The sequence below is a fragment of the Amblyomma mixtum genome, chromosome 2 (genome assembly GCF_055824585.1).
Source record: "Amblyomma mixtum isolate Tamu chromosome 2, ASM5582458v1, whole genome shotgun sequence".
Classification (NCBI taxonomy): domain Eukaryota; kingdom Metazoa; phylum Arthropoda; class Arachnida; order Ixodida; family Ixodidae; genus Amblyomma; species Amblyomma mixtum.
This window is the reverse complement of record NC_143013.1, coordinates 93,986,478-94,007,618: the sequence shown is the minus strand read 5'-3', so window position 1 is coordinate 94,007,618 and position 21,141 is coordinate 93,986,478. Positions and strand designations below refer to the sequence as shown.

Genomic DNA, 21,141 nt, shown 5'->3' with positions numbered 1-21,141 from the left:
ACATCATGCCTAAATGGTTTTATCGTCACAGCCCGATAACTGGTTCCACGAGAAGGAAGCAAACTCCAGTTGCGGTCTAACAAAAGCACAAAAAAGGTACAACTATTCTGTCAGGAGCCCGAAAGTACTTTGTCAAGCGTATAATCATAACCAGTAACTTAGAACCACTTATATAAACAGACGCTGCTTCGTGTTTGAAAGTGACCCTCTCAATATTAACCCCACCCAAGTCCTATTCCTTGCCGGGTATGCGAAAACCAGTACATAAATACTTGCGCGGCCTCTCTTCTGTGCATGTGGTCTCTGTTTTCTTAAAGGAAACTACAACTTTACGAATGAAAAAAATGTAGTGCCGAGATAATATATTTTTATTCGAATCCTCTCCCGCTTGTATTCTTTTCGCCCTTTGTATCGAATTCCACCCACGCCGCGGGTTGGTTCCGACACAGCTAATACGGTCACTCATTCGCTCAGGAGCGAGTTAAGACACAGCCTACATCGGCAAGATTTCTATTTGAATTACATTCTACTCTTAATTTTTTGTTCTTTATAACTGGCAAGACCCCACGCCCCCTACAACCTTGACCTTGAGGCAATGACGAAAATGTAACGCATGACGTGGCGTCCCTTGGGACAATAACTTAGAAGGAAACAAAAAAGTCACGTGGAATATATATAAACCTGTTGTACACAAGCCTCTTTCTGCGATTTTGGCTTTCAAGTGTAGGCCCATTCTGTAACGCTGCACAGGGTAGGTAAGTTGCTTACTAAATGTGCTGTAGAATATTCACTGCTAGAAAATCTTGAGTGCTTGAAGAGGTGGCAAGACAAACTTAAAATTGTACCTTTTTGTTGACCCCCCCCCCCCCCCCCCGCTCTCATAAGTGGAATGATGGTGTGCCTTTCTGCCTGATAGTCTAGCGCGAAGCACACCGGTGGTTTGAACTGAAGGATTGAACCCGGTTTGGGTGGCGCAGTTGTTTCTATCTTTACGAAAACGGAAACCCGTTACCTGCAGCGCCCCGCCCAAAAGGACGACGTCAAAGACCAAGCTCACTCCTGCCAGGCCCATGATGATGTTATCGGAGTTCTGGCGTCCTTTTACTGAAAAAAAAAGAAGACAAATGTTGCCATGAGAACAAAAGATACAACATAGGTAGTAGAAAATTTACGGCCGATTTAGCTTACTTGGCCAAATGCGAAGTATGTGCGCTTGCACGTCTCGTTTCATTTTGCTTTCTGTTCATTTTGCTTTCTATGGTTTAAAGATCAGGCTTCAGGCAAAGATTGGTGAAGTCGCTTATTGGGGACCTTAGTATAGTAGCGCACTATAAACTTTTAGGACCACTTAACGCATCTTAAGAGGGCACTGCAATAGCGATGTGTTCTGCATCCATTGCGCACGGATGGAAGGTGAAGAAGACAATGACGTGCAATGCACAGCGCGATAGAGTGGCAGTAAAACACGAGGGGTGTTCGGTTGCGACGGTAGCATATCTTTTTTGTGCAAAAGCACTACTTAACGTGGCCCCAACCAAGAATCGTGTGAATCCTCGGAGTAACTCCAGTAGGCTCGGGTTAGTTCGGAGGAGCAAGCTGCAGCCACTGGGAGGAAGGTCGGGTAAGTTTGGAAAAGCGTGGCGCCAGCTAACACTAATGGGACGGTGACCTCGAGGGTAAGCTTGGCCAAACCTAGCATAGCAACAGCAAAACCTCCTTTCGGAAATGCAATAAGTATTGCCGCAACTGGGTTTGGAACCAGCAGCGGCGCGAACAGATCAGCTTCGCTTGCCACTGCACGAGTGCACTACGCTATTGCCGCAGTCGATCAGGCCTCGAGTTGAACTGCAACACACTCTCGCGCTGTGCATTGCACATCGTTGTCGTCGTCAACTTCCATCAACGGCGCGAACAAATCAGATCAGCTTTAACTTCGATCACAGCTTAACCTGAGTCTAATTATGTCGCCAGACATGCCGACGACCCAGCAAAGCAAAACCACGAGCCAACCCGGCTAAACACATACTTTCGCAAGTCCACTCTTTTAAATACGTTAAAGCCCTACCACTTTTTTTTCTCCTTATTTCCTGTGGTGCTCTCGTGCAGTGGTTAGCGAAGCTTATCTGTTGGCACCGCCGCGGGTTCGAAACCTAGGCGCGGCGCAGTCATGGCCATATTTAGTTTATTTCTCCAGATCTAACTGGCTTCAGACACTCAAACAGACAACGAATTTTTTGAGATTGGAAGCCTTAGTGCTAATACAATAAATATTGTTCACATGTTCTGCGATTAGCGAATAGTATACAGAATATGCCAGGATGGCGATGGAACTTGCCGCTGCATTAAGAAATATTCGGGCCATTGTGTGTTCTTTGCAGCCATATAGAGGAGCTAGACAAGAATGCTTTGGAAGGTGAATAAGTAGTACTCTACGGGAGGCGCTCATTCCCTGTTACACGGATAAAATGTAAATCACGTGGCGGGAAGACTTTTAAGCAAGGCTACACGTGCCTGTTAAGACTACCGCGAGCGAGGGCCGATTCGTATGGTGCCCGATTCCAGCACAAAGCTGCATCACCCCATTTAGCAAGCCATTATTATCATCACCAGCAGCCTGACGACGTCCACAGCAGGTCAAAAGCCTCTCCCATGTCTCTCCAATTAACACTGTCTTTTGCAAGCTGCGGCCACCGTATCCCCGCAAACTTCTTAACCTCATCCGAACACCTAACTTTCTGCCGCCCCCTGCTACTCTTGCCTTCTCTTGGAACCCACTCCGTTACCCTTAAGGACTAGCGGTCATATTGCCTTTGTATTACATGCCCTGCCCAAGCCCATTTCTTCCTCTTGACTTCGACTAGGATATCATTAACCAGCGGTTGTGCGCTTACCCACTCTGCATGCTTCCGGCCTCTTAATGTTACACCTACCATTTCCATTTTTCTTTCCATAGCCCGCTGCGTTGTCCTTAACATAAGCTGAACCCTCTTTGTTAGCCTCCACGTTTCTGCCCCATAGGTGAGTACCGGTAAGATACAGCTGTTGTGTACTTTTCGCTTGAGGGATATTTTAAAAGAGCTATTAATGATCTGAGCGAACCTGCCGTATTATTCCGCTCCACCCCCTTCTTATTCTTCTAGTTATTTCCCTCTTACGATAATAGCCACCGCCAAGCTGGAATTGCGCGTGTGCATTATTGTGCCATGGCAACGCCATAGTGGCTGCCATGCCGGAGACCAGGAAAACAGTGAAAACAAAAACAACTATTACCTGATTCCCTTATAGGCATCTGTCCAATGTGCAATGTGAATATGAGTGATGTGCAGCATCGTGGGAGCCGTGACGTCGCGTACAATGAATATAAAAATGGCGTAGGTGGATACGGCGCCTGCATCAAGCGCACGCCCAGTAACGGCGGTGGCAGAAGGGCAGATGTACGTTAAAACTTTGTATACAAACTTTTCTTTGAGTGGTCTAACCTGCTGAGAAAATTTTCTGAATTAAATGAAAAAGTATCCAGTGAAAGCTCTGCGCCCACCCTTTGTTATTGATAAATTTGTAACAACTTCCCACTCGAATGCTTCTGGTCCGGAGTTACAATAAACGAACAGATAGAACATAGCAGCGTTGTCGAAGCTAAAGGCGGTCTCAGAAAAAATCTCCGAGCGAATTCTGAAAGGGCTCATGCGCTCGAAGTGTTTCTGATTACGCTGCTCTTTGGATATCGTATGACGGGCTGTCGTGATTGCTGGTGTTGGCAGTGGAAGCTATTCACGAACCGCGCATTATTACGAGTAGGCCTCAAAATATGGGGCCCTGGTCTGCTGGCGTTACCTATAACTGTGCCAGAAGCGTGGAAAAGTGAACATGCCAAAATGAAGAACACAAACGCCTACCGAAGGTTGTTTTTAAAACGGTTCGGACATTTCAGCTTTCGCATGGAAGGCAAAACGTTTTTATTTTAACAACCACCTTTGGTCGGCGTTACTGTTTTCCTCTTTGGGATGAATTTACCACCCAACGAGACGAGATGTCGTAAAAACTTAAAATTAAAGCACTGAACATGTCGCGTGAAAACGGGCTTCGCCGGCAGAATCTACTTGATACAAGTGCTTCTGATCATACCTCGAGGCAAGAGTTAGTGGTTTTTAACGCTAGTTGTGCGAAACGCCCTAACAAACAAAGCCACCGAAAGTGCAAGTAGCCGCCTATGTGAACGCCCTCGGAGTCGACTCTACAACGTTCACAACCGTTAGTAATATTTCGCCGTGAGGGCACCCCTAGCTCGAACAAACATTTAATCGTCCTCAAGCTTCCCCCTCTCCCCACCTTCTACACCTATTTCAAGCTCCACGCGGGTCTGCCCGTTGACACCCTTGAAGAAGGAGCCGAGCCAGCTCCGAAACAATGGGCTCTTCAATTAAAAAAACAGCTTTTGTAAGCGACAATGTGCCCTTTTTTCCTATAAATTATATCCTAAACAGACATGCTATTATACAAAATGTTCATTTTCCACTATCACTTCATTGAGGATGCCTATTTACCTTCAGTTCCTCTGATACCTATCGCGGACATCCCTCATAAAAAATTAACGGACGCCTAGGCGATGTCCAATCTGTATGACAATAGCACAAGGAGCCCGTCGAGAAGTTCTTATCACTTTCAGTTTGCTGACGTCACACCCCGTCGACGCTTCCGGTTTGACGACGTCACATAGTATGCGGTGTCACATGACATGCCATTCTTGTCATGACCACGCATCGAGTGTCACGCTGCGTAATACACCTCATCATACACGCTGACCACGTCCGTGATAACGTGACCTGACACTTGCCATTGACCCAGGTGTGGCACCGGACGCCTCCAAGCGAGCCGACTAGCTCCTTGTGCTGTCGTGTAAAACATGGACCACTCACCCCATTTAGAGATATCGTTGACATCCGGGATGTAGGCGGCCGTTTTGTCCTCCCGCAGCTTCTCCCGGAAGCCCAGTGCTCTGGACGCCAGGTTGAACCCGTTCATGCACTGAAACGACCGAAATCACCCACCCGGCTCTTTTTGCGCAGTCTTGCCTCTGTGCATACTGTTCGCCAACTCGCCCGACTGGTAACTCGTGTGCAGTTCTCTGACGCCATGTGTTCAAAGCGAAGACTCGGCCTTATAGTGTAGAAGCTAAGCGGCAATCTTCGTTAATGCGACGTATCTCGCAGTAGACTTCGTCAGACATCGTTGCCGCTAAGCCGCTTAAGCATAGCTGCTCCAACAGTGCTATAGATATGTTGAGAAAGTACAGCTCTTCTGTAGCACAACTAAGCAAGGGAGTATACTACACTCATACTCAAGAAAAAAAAAATGGAGGGGACACAAGCTCCGCCTTGAGGTCATGACGCGATAGCGTAGTGGGTTAATTCCTATATATGCGGAATGTCATTTTGTATTTTACATTCATAGATTCCTGAGAGTTCTCAAACCACTCCTGGCGCAGTTGTACAGCAGTTAAACGATGCGCCACTGTGGTGCGGCGGCAAGTGCTCCCGGCGATGGGCCTTGTGCGACCCAATCAATAATTTACCTGCTAGCTGCCACAGTGGGCAGTTTGCTGACTATCCGGTGGACAGGTTGTAACGACGCCGCAGTGTCACGTGACCTGGGTGGCGCACCTGCCTCCTAGGTTTCTCTCTCGGCACCCCCGGCAGAGTCATGCTTGCGATTTTTCGCTCACAGCCCCGACGCCGACAAGAACGACACCGGAGTTTCTGGAGAACGAGGGGCTAAACGCTGTTGCGTTAAAAACAATGGGCAGGCAGGACCGAAGCACCACACAATTATTATGACGTCACACATATACTGCTTGGTTACAGAGTACGGGCTTCGAAAGCAGGTCTGTATAGTTTTAGTGAACAGGGAGGTACAAAACACGCGAAAATTCTCGTAATAGCGCTACTGCTGACACTTTACTGGCGCCATGGAAGAAGCACAAAAGTCATTTCGATCAATATTCGCTTAACCTTTCATAGCTTCAGCCATAAAGACAAAGTGAAATGAAGACGAAGCATACTTGGGTGCGGCGTGTAATCCGCGCAGGATAGATGACTGGTATTAATGAACATATAGTCATTACTCCGAATTAAAATGTACACCACTTCGGGTATTGCGTCTAAAATACATCGCACGCGTAACTGGTGTTCTGTCATCATCCTCATCATCAGCCTGACTACGCCCACTGCCTGGGAAAAGGCCTCTCCAGTTAATCCTCTCCTTTGCCAATTGCGGCCACCGTGTCCCCGAAAACTTCTTAATCTCATCGCCCACATAACTTTCTGCCGCCCGCTGCTACGCTTGACTTCTCTTGGAATCCCCTCCGTTACCCTTAAGGAACAGCGGTTATCTTACCTTCGCATTACATGCTCTGCCCAAGCACGTTTCTTCCTTTTGATTTCGACTAGGATGTCATTAACCCTAGCTTATTCCCTCACCAACTCCGGCCGCTTCCGATCTCGCAACGTTAGACCTGTCATTTTTCTTTCTATAGCTTGCTGCGTTGTCCTTAACCCTTTGAGGGTCGAATTATTTTGAAGAAAACTTTCCCAGGTGGTCAAATTACTTTATTGTGGATCTTGAATCTACAAAATGTATATAATCGAGAATAAATAGTAAAAAAAAAAATTAGGAACAGTACTTTGGTGACAGCATCCCTCACAACTGGAAAATGTTCAATAGAATAGAATAGCAACGGCGATAAGCAAGCTAAGAGCAGCACCAATAAAGATAGAAATCAACTTTCGCCGCCTCAGCAAAACAGTGCCCACAAAGAGAAAACACGTTTCGCACGACTCCGTTGCGATCCCGCGGCGGAATCGAAACCGCGTAGGCGCGTTGCCACAGAGGGCGAGAATACCTCGCGAGCAACTGTGATAAGCAAGCTAAGAGCAGCGCCAATAAAGATAGAAATCAACTTCGGCAGCCCCTGCAAGATAGTGCTGACAAAAAGAAAACTCAAATTTCGCGCGACTCCGTTGCGATCACGCGGCGAAACCAAAACTACAAAAGGGGTGTTGCCGCAGTCTGTGCCGCCGCGCTAAAGCTAGACATAAGTTCTGCTTATCTCCGTAAGAAGGCAGCACAAAATTCAAACACTTCTTGTAAGTCCTAAGAGGTGGCAGCACCCCCCAGTGAGCACGCATTGTTCTTTTGGCGCAAAATTTCAAACGGAAGATTGAAACCGTACCCGTACGGCAAAGACCTTGCGGGACAGAAAACCGCCGCCGTACATATACGGCAAAAACCTTCAAAGGGTTAACCTAAGCTGAACACTCTTCGTTAGCCTCCACGTTTCTGACCCACACGTGAGAACCCGTAAGATACAGCTGTTGTATACTTTTCTCTTGAGGGATATCAGTAAGCTGCCATTCATGATCTCAGAAAACATGCCATATGCGCTCCACCTCATTCATATTCTTCTAGTTATTTCCCTCTCATGATCCGGATCAGCGGTCACTACCTGCCCTAAGCAGACATATTCCCTTACTACTTCCAGCACCTCGCTACCAATTGCCAACTGCTGTTCCCTTGCTAGACTGTTGAATGTTACTTCGGTTTTCTGCATGTTAATTTTTAAACCCATCGTTCTGCTCTGCCTCGCTAACTCATTAATCAAGCTTTGCAGTTCATGTCCTGAGTGACTTAGCCAGGCAATGTCATCAGCCGATCAGCCAGCTGTTTTCTTCCTACGTGCAAAGCCATATTACTTTGGTTTCTGTGGCGGTTCGCGGCATGTTTTAGACTGTGCTTTTATGCCACTCGCACTCTGTCTTCTCTTGTTCGTCTCTACTGATTATGCCTCAATTTTGCCTTCACTATTCCAAAAACCCAGAGGTTCAGGAAGGTTGACCGTGTAATCTTTGATATCTGGACGCATACCTTTGCAGTCTATAAGGCAATGCATAATGTTGTCTGCACTGCAATTGCAGGCTACGTGAACATTGTCTCCCTGCACATGCTTATTTCTGTGTTACCTCCTTCTAAGGCAACCAGACATGGCCCCAAAGAGGAAGACACGTAATCATTGAACCAAACAAAGCATCCGCTTCCAATATTCGCTGCAAGTTCGCAATAAAAAACAGGGACCCCAACGGTACAGTTTCAGGACAAAACCTGTTCCCAGGCGACATCATTAATCGAAACGCTCCAATGCAAAACTTGCCATGCGCAAAAAAACTCCGATCTACTTACCATGCACACAATGGCGGTTAAAATGAGCGTGGTCTTCGTACTGCTCCAGCACATCTTTCCTCCGAGTCAATCTGTAAGGAGCCGAAAGTTTCGCCACCACCGGTAAGTCCCTCTAGCAACGACAGCATGACAGATTATTCGACCCAAATGTGAAGACTGCTGTTGCGTGATAGAGCGGCACTGGGATCTACGTAACAAACTCCTCACAGCGGTCGCTGTTGTAGCTGGATATCTCGGTAACATGCACTCTAAAAATATATGTTTTAATTAACATGCATTCTCTATCCGGTGCTCCATCGCAGCACATTACGACCTGGCGAATTTGATTTCGCGTAGCCCCTGCTTGCTTTGATGCATTCTTTATGATAAGGGCATGTTGCGTAAGCACTGAAACGTGCACACCTACGAGTCCTGAAAAGAAAGTCAGCCTTCGACCGGTTATCGCTGTGGGCGACCTGAGATTCGCATCACGCGTTCTTATGATTGCAAACGTTGTTACAGTTGCGGTTTCTGGCCTCACTTCCTATAACGCGTAACCACAATGCGGGATTGGCCCCGGTCATGGGTGGACCCCTGAAGCAAAGGTGTGGACAGACTTACAGGCAAGGGTTGCTATCGGATGCGGTCGGTTTGGTCTTCTTCTTTTTCGTCTCCACTCCCCCTGTTCGTTCCGGCTGACGCATGAAAGCGGGGCTGTTCAGAAAGCGACACCTTTATTTATTTGAAAATGTTATATATCGTCGTAGTTATTATAAAATATTGTTTACTCCAAAATAAACAATTACGAGTAGCAGCGATGAGAAGAAAAAATAAATCCGTTCCAGCCATATCAAAAGTAGACGAAGAAAGGTCCCGTTCTTAAGGGCCTCGCCCCTCATTATATTGGAGACCTCCCGTTTACAGCGGTTCCAACATATATAAGCCAGCTTGGGTGATCCGTTGCTGAATACCGCGGACTTTCAACATTTAAAGTTCCCATGGAATGTCCGATCATGTGACAAGGCGGTGTGAAGTGTCCATGACGCTTTTGCGATGCAGAATCCCCCACCTCAACTTGTACTTATTCAGATGCGGGTTCGCTCCGACAAACCTTTGTAACACATGCGGAGAAGTTTAAACAATTGACCATTACCTCCTCTCTTGCCGGCGGTTAGCATTTCAGAGAAAACAGTATTTGGAAGTCCCTCTTTCGAGGTTAGGACTCCCTTTGTCTCTGCCAGTTCTGCTCTCGTTTGGTGCGAGCGCCACGGGATTCTCGTTAAGCACTATTTGCGGCTACCTTCATGATTACATCATTGCAACTGACCGCTTACCCTGTTACATCCATATAAAATTCCACCGAATGTCCAAAAAGCGCATTTCATTTTATTCGTGTTGTATCTAATTGGTTTATTTATTAAAGATTTTAACAATTCATACATATTTTCTAATATCAAACACTCTACTATTAGCTTTTTTTCCCCGCACATATACCTCCTTGGCATTCACCACCGTGCCTTGGCCAATCCCCCTGCGTGGGTATGCGCCATTTTCATATGGAGAAGAAGAAGAAGAAGAAAAAGGGCTTGAGAGCATGGGTTGTTTGGCTTTTCAGATCTGTATGAAAACCTGCCTCGTGATTATCTGCGGGCATTATACGCGCGTTTAGACTGCGTCATTGTCGAGGAATATAATTTTATGAGGAGTTCGCGACAGCACTTGTCGTAAACCAAGCGTTTACCAAACATCTTGTGCATAAATGCTCTGTTCTACAAAGTTGCAAGGCAGAACAGCGCAAGTTACACACGGACAAGAAAGTAGACGCGTCACACACAGCGGTGACTTACAACTGAAGGTTTATTTTTCCAGACATTTCGGTAAATATACAGCAGCATCAAGAAAAGCAACCGAGTCTGATAAACAGTCATCGCCACCAGAAATCACACAGGAGAACTCCGATCATCCAGCTACCGATAAAAACTGCAATTCCTTATCTATAAGGGCTATGGAGGGGGTGCTGACACCCCTTTCTTTAATATGCGCGATTTTCACGGCTTCAGTGATTTCTCGCGTGGTTTTGTCATCGCACCTGCGCAGCACGCTCGTGTTACCTTGATGCTGCTGTATATTTACCAAAGTGTCTGGAAAAATAAACCTAAGTCAGCGCTATGTGTGTCTCGTCTACTTTTTTGTCCTTGTGTAGCTTGCACTATTCTGCCTTGTGATGAACCAACTAGCCCGCGATGTGTTATTAAACTACAAAGTTTCCCGCATTAACCTTTGTTATTCGTTTTATGTCTCGTAACCCTAATCCTCGGTATCAATCCTCAGTATCGGTGAGCATGGAGTCTTACTTGCTCTGTACCAAATTGAATTTCTAGTCTGAATGACTCGTGCTCGTCATTTCGGCTATTTTTTGTACTTGGCGTTGCACGCACAGTGTCGGCTAATGAATCGCCAAAACAACGCGCAAAGTTTTGAGAATCGGGCTCCGGACCCGCTAGTGGTGATGATAATAGATTTATTATGGCGCAATGGCATCTGTGGCCAAAGATCGCCATGGCACAAGGTTGTTTCTTCTACTCAAGGCGGGGTCAAAGACCCATTTCTCAAGCATTTCACCCCAAAGAAGCCAGGCACCAGGCCAGGGGAAAGCCTGTACCCATTGCATCACCGGTGGGTACCCGGTGGCACTTAGGATCGAACCCCGCACCTCCGACATGCGAGGCGGGTGATTAACCACAAGGCTACCGCTGCGTTGCCTGCCCCGCTAATGCCAGTTGTCACTCTAAATCTATAGCCTAAACATTGTCAGAGTGCAGAGAACATTGGGAAGCTGCGGAAATCTTTCGCTACAATAAAAAGACATTTTCAAGGCGCGCCTTTTCATACGTGTCCCTCCATGCCTTTGCCGTGCCAGCCTCGTACAGAAGCTGCCAAGATAGACAGTATTCAGCATAAAAATCCATAGGCGATCAGAACTGCGTTAGCAGTATTGGTTGTTCATTTCGCCTTTGCATCGACTGCCATCTTGTTGCGACTTGTATTTCGCCGTCGCTTTTTCGTTCCAAGCTGCATAGGCACCCGGAAGGTGGAGGATTCTGGAGGGTAGGGGTGTGTGATTCGTGTTGGCTGGAGGTTGTGGATGGAGGAGTTTACTGGTGGATGGGGGGGGGCTAACAGGTGGGAGATGCATTTTCACCGGTAGGTGCCCGGACTTGCACCCACCGGAGGGCGCTTCTGAGAGGTGGAGACTTCAAGAAGACTATACTGTTAAGGCTACTAGTAGACAATTTCCGAGAAAGAACTTGTAGGTAATTGGTCCGCCCTGGGATGAAGAAATGACAGCTTCTTTGCTCAAGAAGTACGGCAAGACAGATCAGGGCGCACTATCTTAATTGGCTCGGCTACAACGTTGAAGCGCCGATGAAACAATGGAGACCCCATACTGACGCAGCTCTCAAACCTCACCAAACGACACATGGTAGGTGCACTCCGTGGCATAATTCTTTCCCAAACAGCCCTACGACTCGGACTTCAGAAACTTCGTCAACTCAAGTCCCAGCGAGAAGGTATTCACGCGGTGAAAATTATGCTGCCAGTGCAGCTGCCAGCATGTGGGGAGCTTGACTGGCTTCTCAATGTTCTGTCGCTCTAGAGAGCCTTTGAGTGCGCCCTTTACCGGACCAGGGTTGTCGTGTCCAGGAACCGTTGTGGAGAATATTAAAGCGAAAGCCTTTAATGCCTCATACTGTCGTTAGCAGCCGTGTCGGCAGATGTGTCCGCGTTTTGACGGGTGTCCACCGAGATATGTGAGACAGTTACTGCATAATTTCCTTTCCTCAAATACAATTTTCAGTTTCTTCATTACGGCCCCCCTCTTTCTCTTTCCTCTTTCACTCCCACTTCCTCCTTTCCTCTACAAACGGATGTCAGGTGTCCACCGAGATATGTGAGACATTTACTGCGTAATTTCCTTTCCTCAAATACAATTTTCAGTTTCTTCATTACGACCCCTCTTTCCCTTTCTTCTTTCATTCCCACTTCCTCCCTTCCTCCACAAACGGATGACGGGTGTCCACCGAGATATGTGAGACAGTCACTGCGAAAGTTCCTTTCCTCGAATACAATTTTCAATTTCTTCATTACGGCCCCTCTTTCTCTTTCTTCTTTCACTCCCTCTTCTTCCCTTCCTGTACGGTGCGGTTAAGGTGTCCACCGAGATGACACAGAATTACTGCGCCACTTCCTTTCCTCAAAAATCCTTGAGTTGAAAGGCAAGGCATCGCGCCGAATGGGTGGTGGCGTTCCGTGGACTCCCTGGCAGCGCCACAACACGTTGTCACGTTCAACTCTTAAAGTCGAAGCTTAAGCGTTATTAATTAGCACTCAGTACTTAGTCATAAATCAGTAATTAGTCATTACTTCGTCATCAATTATGTGTGACGTCCTCCAGTGGTGACGTCCCCAGTGTCACATAGGCAAAGTGGTGCGGAAAACGCTTTTGCCTCTACGCACGTTAGACAAAGTGCCCCCTGAATTTTACTGAATATGTTATCGACGACTTCGACAGAGAAGACTCCTGGGGGTAAAATCAAGGAGAAAACGTCTCTGAAGATGCTCCCAAACCGCAGGAAAAAGGACTAGAGTAAAATAAAGTTTTTCCTTCCTTCCTTCCTTAAACATAATTGATTAGAAAAGCTGCAGAAAAAAATTGTCGACGATTACGTTACTTCCTAACGCGAAATTTGAGCGCCGCTCTTCAGCTGTCCCAGCTTTTCGATAGATTGAGGCAAAGAATTCGAGCAAGACATGTATGTACAATTAAAGACAACTTGTTATTTTTCACATACATTCTTTCTTAAAGAAACACTCCACTAACAGTTATTGATTGTCATGTATACAACGAATCCCATCATTCCCCTTCCCTTTTCTGCTTAATAGCTTCACGAGAGCCTCGGTTCTGGCAGCCTTGATGCCATATGAAGCATGAGAGGGTTCTCACACAGTTTCCACCCTCGCCATTCGATGACGTTCCACCTCACACCAGCGGTAACATACGGCGTACTACGTCCGCCGCTTGTGAACGTGGGTGGCGCTGACGAACACTCTCAAGGTTAGGTGCCGAGGCATGAATGAGGCGACATAGGTCGCGCTCCTTCATGCCTCTATGATGTCCCAAAACCCTGCGGATGAGGTGCAATATCGCGCCTACAGCCTGTTTGAGTTTCTTGAGGGTAGTGGTGTTTTTGCCATCGTCCTGGATGTGCAGGCCCAATACACGGAGGGTGCCAACCACAGGTACCCGGTCACCATTCAGTTCAATGGCAATGGGGGAGCGGGGACAGCGGTGGTTCTTAGGCCGGATGAGGAGCAGTTCGGACTTCTCTTGCCTTTGTGCTCAGCCGTGTGCTGTACACTACCCTATACCTACAACTATCCAAACATGACATAAACGCTTTGGATGCTTTGATTCGCAAGGCATTCAAGGTAGCACTTCATCTTCCCCTCAACGCACCCACAGACAAATTTCTAGGCCTGGGCCTCCACAACACGATCGGGGAACTGGTGGAGGCCCACCAACAGGTCCAATACATCAGGCTCAAACAAACTTCCACAGGTCGGTATATCCTGGACTCCCTCGGAATCCGAATACCGGCCAACGACCCAACCCTCCTCGCCATCCCACGAACCCTTCACCGGGAGCTTCTCATCAGTCCGCTCCTGACGAATATGCACCCGTCCCACCATGAACAACGCCGCAGAGCCCGAGCGAAGGCACTCCATCGAGCGTACGGCTCCGAGCCGGACGCCGTATGGGTGGACGCTGCCTGCACGGGTGATGAAGCGACAGCAGCTGTGGTGGACTCCTCTTTATCCGCCCTCCTCACACTACCTCTCCCTCCAGACACGTCCCCAGAGGATGCAGAGGAAGCCGCCATTGCACTTGCTATCACTCGCACGGAAGCCCGGTATATTTTATGTGACTCTAAAACTGCGATACAAAATTTTGCTCGAGGCAGAGTTCATGTCCCTGCTTGTGACATACTGGACTCGCCCGATGCACCCCCGCCCCGCCATGTGGAGCTGATATGGGTGCCTGCGCACTCCGGGAATCCCGGAAACGAAGCCGCCAACCTTTTAGCCCGATGTTCTTTAAACCATGCTCAGGTGGCCTCTGATCGGCGATTCACGAAGGAGCGCATGCACTCATTCAGTGAGCTGACCCAGGCATACAGAGCCTCACGCCAGCTCTACCCCCCCCCCCCCCACCCCTCCATAGATAACAAACACGCAACACTCTCGCGCTGACTACAGACACACACTCTACCTTCACCCCTTAACCTAGCCCACTATCATCCCTCCTTCCCCACTCCGGCATGCGCTCTATGCCCATAACCCTTCGCCTCTTCCCTCCACACCATTTCTCTCTGCCCGGCGGACCTCCCCCGCGGGACCCAGAGAACCTCAAGACCTTGGTGACGGAGCTCCGCTGGGCGCAACAGTTTGTGCAGAGAAGCGGCTTCAGAATCTCGCAACTCCGCGGTTGAGGCCTTCCCCCGCTTATAAGTGGGGGCGGCGCCGGGTGTGACAAGCACAATCCGCTATTCCCCCCATCCCCAACCCAACCCGGGAGGATTGGGAGGCGACCCTGCTCGGCTGCCACGACTTACAGGCCCAACAAGCCTTAGTCGGGCGCGCCCGGGCGGCGGCAACCGCCACTGGGGTCCCATACTAGGGACCTCCACCTAGTGTTTGTAAGGATCGGTCCCTTACGGGCTGATCCAAACATACCTCCTGTTCATTCGTAATAAATGTTTTCACCACCACCTCAAGACCTCGGAGGACTGGGAGACCCTGCTGCGCTCGGAGGACCTGGCCGTGCAGACCATCGCCACCGGCCGTGCTGCCAGTGTTATGGACCTTAGGAACATAAACACTTGAGTGCAGTGGGCTCGTGCGAGGACCCTGGGGCGTGCCCCGAATTCCTGTGTAAATAAAGTTTTTTAAGCATGAAATGCTTTTAGCTCCCGTTGTCGGCAGTGTGGTGACGTCACGCCGAGACCGAGAGCCATCATCCGGGCACTGAATTCCACTCATCCGGGCACTGAAACAAGAACATCCGGGCACCCTACGAGAATTAACGAGATTTAACGACACTCTCTAAGCCCTCCTACAGGACCGGCATACAAGCGCCGGTAGCTTCGCGCCGAACGGGTGGTGGCATTCCTCCCTTCGTGTACGGTGCGGTTCGGGTGTCCACCGAGATGGCAGACAATTACTGCACCAGTTCCTTTCCTCAAAAAGCATTGCGTTCAAAGGGCAAGGGATCGCGCCGAACGGGTGGTGGCGTTCCTCCCTTCCTTTACGGTGCGGTTCGGGTGTCCACCGAGATGAAAGGGAATTACTGCGCCATTTCCTTTCTTCAAAAAGCCTTGCGTTCAAAGGGCAAGGCATCGCGCCGAACGGGTGGTGGCGTTCCTCCCTTCCTGTGCGGTGGTGGTGATGAAAAACATTTTTAATACTCAGGTTCGGGTGTCCACCGAGATGACAGAGAATTACTGCGTAATTTCCTTTCCTCAAGTAGCGTCGCGTTCAAAGGGCAAGGCATCGCGCCGAACGGGTGGTGGCGTTCCTCCCTTCCTGTGCGGTGGTGGTGGTGGTGATGAAAAACATTTTTAATACTCAGGTCTGGGTGTCCACCGAGATGACAGAGAATTACTGCGTAATTTCCTTTCCTCAAACAGCGTCGCGTTCAAAGGGCAAGGCATCGCGCCGAACGGGTGGTGGCGTTCCTCCCTTCCTGTGCGGTGGTGGTGGTGGAGATGAAAAACATTTTTAATACTCAGGTTCGGGTGTCCACCGAGATGACAGAGAATTACTCCGTAATTTCCTTTCCTCAAATAGCGTCGCATTCAAAGGGCAAGGCATCGCGCCGAACGGGTGGTGGCGTTCCTCCCTTCCTGTGCGGTGGTGGTGGTGGTGGTGAAAAACATTTTTAATACTCAGGTTCGGGTGTCCACCGAGATGATAGAGAATTACTGCGTAATTTCCTTTCCTTAAATATCGTCGCGTTCAAACGGCAAGGATCGCGCCGAACGGGTGGTGGGGTTCCGTGAACTGCCTGGCAGCGCTACAACACGCTGTCGCATTCCACTCGTAAAGGCGAAGCTTAAGCGTCATTAATTAGCAGTTAATTAGTATTCAGTCATTAATCAGCAATTAGTCACTAATAAGTAATTTGTGATTACTTCGTCATCAATTATGTGTGACATAATCCAGTGGTGACGTCACCAGTGTCACATATGCGCTAGCTCCCCAGGGGCTAACGAAAACATAAATTGTAGAGAAACCTGGGAAGCCCTGCTGCGGTACGAGGCCCCTGCTTCAAAGCAACAAGCCATCCGCCTGGCGGAAGAAGCCGCTAGGAATCAAGACCTCTTCGCCTGCTTCTAATCGCGGAGGTCCTTGCCCCCGTCACCAAGGCATGCGTGCCGGGGACGGGGAGTAGGGGGCTTCCTATCTCTCGGAAAATAAAGTTGTTATCATCATTATCATCATCATCATAGGGAAAGTGGTGCGGAAAACGCTTTCGCCTCTACGCACTGTAGACCGTTTCGAACGCACTGCATATGCATTCTTGTGAGGCCTGCGTCTCGTCGTGTCCGCGGACGCTTCGTGTTATGCCTGTAAACATTTCATGCTTACTCTACTCTCGGTTACGGGAGAGGCAGCGATTTTTCTGCGAAGCATATTACTAGAGGTACACTACAGCCCTTCGCCGTGGTTACGCGCCGTGCACACCACGTGACACATGACGTCACGACAGAGTAAGATGAGGGTCCACCTCGCGCCGTCGCTGTGGTTGCACGCCGTGCAGACCACGTGGTACAGTGACGACACACCACGTGACATACCACGTGACACATGACGTCACGACAGATCGCCGTCACGCGCTGGGAGAGGGAGAACGATGCCATCGCCCAGACACCGGAATGTCCTCGAGCGGCATTCCCGCGCATTTCGAACGCGCGTTCACACTCGGTGTAGGTGAAACGCTCGCTCCACCTGGCAGGCGGACGCGGCTTCCGTGGCAATCCAGGCGCCCACCCAACGCGCGTCTCGGGGTTAGTCGGCGTTCCGCTGTAGCCATGCCGTTGTCTTCCCCCACGACGAAGGCTTCTAGTGGTTGTATTAAAATGATCAAGTATTCAACCAAGGAAAGCCATGTATTAACAAGCCTAGCCATCAATATGCTTCGCATCTGACCAGGGTTAACCAAGTTAAGCCTCAGCCATTTATTTTTTTTCTCCCTTTCTCTCTCGGCAGAGGTGTCCGCGTTTTGACGAGTGTCCACCGAGATATGCCAGACAGTTACTGCGTAATTTCCTTTCCTGGAATACAATTTTCAGTTTCTTCATTACGACACCTCTTTCTGTTTCTTCTTTCACTCCCACTTCCTCCTTTCCTGTACGGTGCGGTTCGAGTGTCCACCGAAATGACAGAGGATTACTGCTCCGTTTCCTTCCGAAAAAAGCGTTGCATTCGAAGGGCAAGGCATCGCGCCGAACGGGTGGTAGCGTTCCTCATTTCCTGTACGGTGCGGTTCGGGTGTCCACCGAGATGACAGAGAATTACTGCTCCATTTCCTTTCCTCAAAAAGCGTTGCATTCAAAGGGCAAGGCATCGCGCCGAACGGGTGGTGGCGTTCCTCATTTCCTGTACGGTGCGGTTGGGGTGTCCACCGAGATGACAGAGAATTACTGCTCCATTTCCTTTCCTCAAAAGCGTTGCATTCAAAGGGCAAGGCATCGCGCCGAACGGGTGGTGGCGTTCCTCAATTCATGTACGGTGCGGTTCGGGTGTCCACCGAGACGACAGAGAATTACTGCTCCATTTCCTTTCCTCAAAAAGCGTTGCGTTCAAAGGGCAAGGCAACGTGCCGAACGGGTGGTGGCTTTCCTCATTTCCTGTACGGTGCGGTTCGGGTGTCCACCGAGATGACAGAGAATTACTGCTCCATTTCCTTTCCTCAAAAAGCGTTGCGTTCAAAGGGCAAGGCAACGCGCCGAACGGGTGGTGGCGTTCCTCATTTCCTGTACGGTGCGGTTCGGGTGTCCACCGAGATGACAGAGAATTACTGCTCCATTTCCTTTCCTCAAAAATCGTTGCATTCAAAGGGCAAGGCATCGCGCCGAACGGGTGGTGGCGTTCCTCATTTCCTGTACGGTGCGGTTCGGGTGTCCACCGAGACGACAGAGAATTACTGCTCCATTTCCTTTCCTCAAAAAGCGTTGCGTTCAAAGGGCAAGGCAACGCGTCGAACGGGTAGTGGCGTTCCGTGGACTGCCTTGCAGCGCTACAACACGCTGTCGCGTTCCACTCCTAAAGGCGAAGCTGAAGTGTCTTTAATTAGCAATTTCTTAGTATCTAGTCATTAATTCTTAATTAGCCACTAATTAGTAGCTTGTCATTACTTCGTCATCAGTTATGTGTGGCGTGATCCAGTGGTGACGTCACCAGTCTCACACACGCAAAGTGGTGCGGAAAACGCTTTCGCCTCTACGCACTTTAGACAGTCAAAGTGCCCCCTGAATTTTTGTGCAGTGGTATTATGGGAAGCTGTATGTTACTCTGCTTACCACCAGGCTTCTGACCGGTTGTAGCGTGTCAGCCTCTTTCATGCCGTCTTTTTCTCGCGATCCTTATCATACGGGCTACTTGGTTGGTTGCTGTTTTAAGTATTGTCAGGGTGTGGGTGCACCTTAGGTTGGATTGTATCCACATTCCTAATATCCTGATGAGTTTTTTTTTCCGGGATTAGTTGTCCCTCGGGTCGGACGTTTAGCCTCAGGTTTTCTTCCTCGGGGACAGCGCTGTTCTTCTTGCCTCGCCACACTCTTAGGCGCTAGGACTTCTCTGCCGAGCAGGCTAGTCCTCTTGCCTTGGCATAGTCTTCTACCCATGTCGCGGCCTCTCGTAGTCTTTCTTCCTTTTCCCCGAGTGAACCTTTGGTTACCCATACGGTGATGTCGTCGGCGTACGTGGCGTGTCGCACGTTTTCGATTTGCTGTAGTTGTTGGGCTAGCCCGATCGTGGCAACGTTGAAAAGTATGGGTGAAATAACCGATTCTTGCGGCGTGCCTTTGTTCGGGGTGGTGAATTTTTCTGATCTTAGCTCTCCCAGGCCGGTTGTTGCTGTTCTGTTGCACAAAAATGCCTTTACGTAGCTGTGTATTCTCGTGCCGCACTTCACGTTGTCTAGTGAGTGGAGTTGTCTAGTGAGTGTCTAAAGTGTGAGTGGAGATGAGTGTGAGTGAGTGCATGTAAGTGGTAGTGGATGTGAGTGAGCCATCTGTTATGGTGCCAAGTATGGTGGCATGATAATCGTGAAAATGTGGACAAAGAAGTGCCTCTAATTGGTTTCGTTTATGGGGCTTAACGTCCCAAAGCGACTCAGGCTATGAGAGACGCCGTACTGAAGGACTCCGGAAATGTGGACCACCTGGGGTTCTTTAACGTGCACTGACATCGCACAGTACACGGGCCTCAAGAATCTCTCCTGCAAAGAAATTGAACTCTATTCAAGAAAACCCACTGAGGAGAATGTATGTCGAATTATTTCTGTTCTATCACTCCCGCAAAACCGTTTTTCGAGCGGCGCGGGTGAGGCGTACACCGAAGAGGAATACAAAACTTTACTTTGCCAAGTACGTTCACAAAGACATAATCGGCACCCGTGCGACAACATCCAACAGCTGCAACTACACCCGGACGCCTTTCGTCTACGACGAATGTATTCGAGCAAGACACGACAAAAGGGAACAGGTGAAGAATTAAACTCCGCGCAAATACTGTGACTGCTTCTAAAAATTAGTTGCGAGTTTGAGTTCTGCCTTGCGCAATGCTCCACTTTCGCGAGATTTTAATACAGCTTTGGCGAAAACTTACATGTACCGCCGATAAATTGGGCAGATTCTGTTGCAAGTGACACGTCTGACCGGTCACGCTGATGCCCGCGTAGCTCGTAGTACCTCCCATAAAGAGCCCTTGCTCGAAATGTTCAGCGCTCGGGGTTGTTGCAAGCGGCAGAGCGGGGTACCTAAAACAAATTGCAGCGAAAGATGTAATAGGTTTGTTATAAGCCATTCAGGGCATACAACGGCAGCCGCATTGCATTTTTTCACGGGGTGGTTCGTGTCCACGCACAAAGTGAGCCAGGAATGCTCCTTTACTTTCCTCAAAACCGAGAGAGTGTGCCTGAACCCGACCTTGGCGGCCGCGTTTCGATGTAGGTTGAACGCAATAGGCACCCGTGTGCGGTGTGATGTCTGTGCACTTTAAAGATCCCCAGGTGGTCGAAATTATTCCGGAGATGACCACTACGGCAGCTGTTTCTCTTTTAAGGCGAAAGCCTTTAATGCCTCATGCTGTCGTTAGCAGACGCTGTCTGCAGCCGTGTCGACAGACGCGTCGGCAGATTTGTCCGCCTTTCGGCGTCACTGCTTTAAAAAATGGCTGAGGCTTAGCTAAGGTTAAGCCTAGTCAGATGCGAAGCATATTGATGGCTAGGCTTGGTAATACATGGCTTTCCTTGGTTGACGTTCATCCCGCTCTTCATCGGTCTCTGTGGCACGCTAGAGCTTTCGCTTCTCATTCAAATCAGCCCTGCTTCTAGGCGGCATCCCAACGGCCGCCTCGTATGTGCCCGGAGTTGTTGTTGTTGTGACTGAGAGAAGGATGAAAAGGAAATTGCACGGGCCTGCTACTGGCTCGAGCCAAGCCACCACCGCTACCACGTGCAGATAGAGGAGAGGTGAGAGATCAGAGGAAAGAGAAAAAGGAAAGAAAAGACGCGCGTCGCAGCAACAACTGCGTCCGCCGGAGCGGACGCTGCTGAAAAAATCAGATAAGCGGCCGAAGCCGCGC

General features: G+C 49.2%; 1 protein-coding gene across 1 annotated transcript in view; it reads right to left on the bottom strand.

Moving 5' to 3' along the window:
* LOC149360205 (uncharacterized) overlaps positions 1-8,925 on the bottom strand; it is a 48,266-nt gene extending 39,341 nt beyond the window's left edge. Inside the window, exons 1-4 of the mRNA XM_089569214.1 lie at positions 8,833-8,925; positions 8,233-8,303; positions 4,917-5,025; positions 1,013-1,104 (exon numbers count right to left, since the gene is read on the bottom strand). Of these exons, the coding sequence (XP_089425340.1) occupies positions 1,013-1,104; positions 4,917-5,025; positions 8,233-8,286 (255 nt within the window). The 5' untranslated portion in view covers positions 8,287-8,303; positions 8,833-8,925. The remainder of the gene's footprint in view (positions 1-1,012; positions 1,105-4,916; positions 5,026-8,232; positions 8,304-8,832) is intronic.
* Between the last annotated feature and the right edge of the window lie 12,216 nt (positions 8,926-21,141).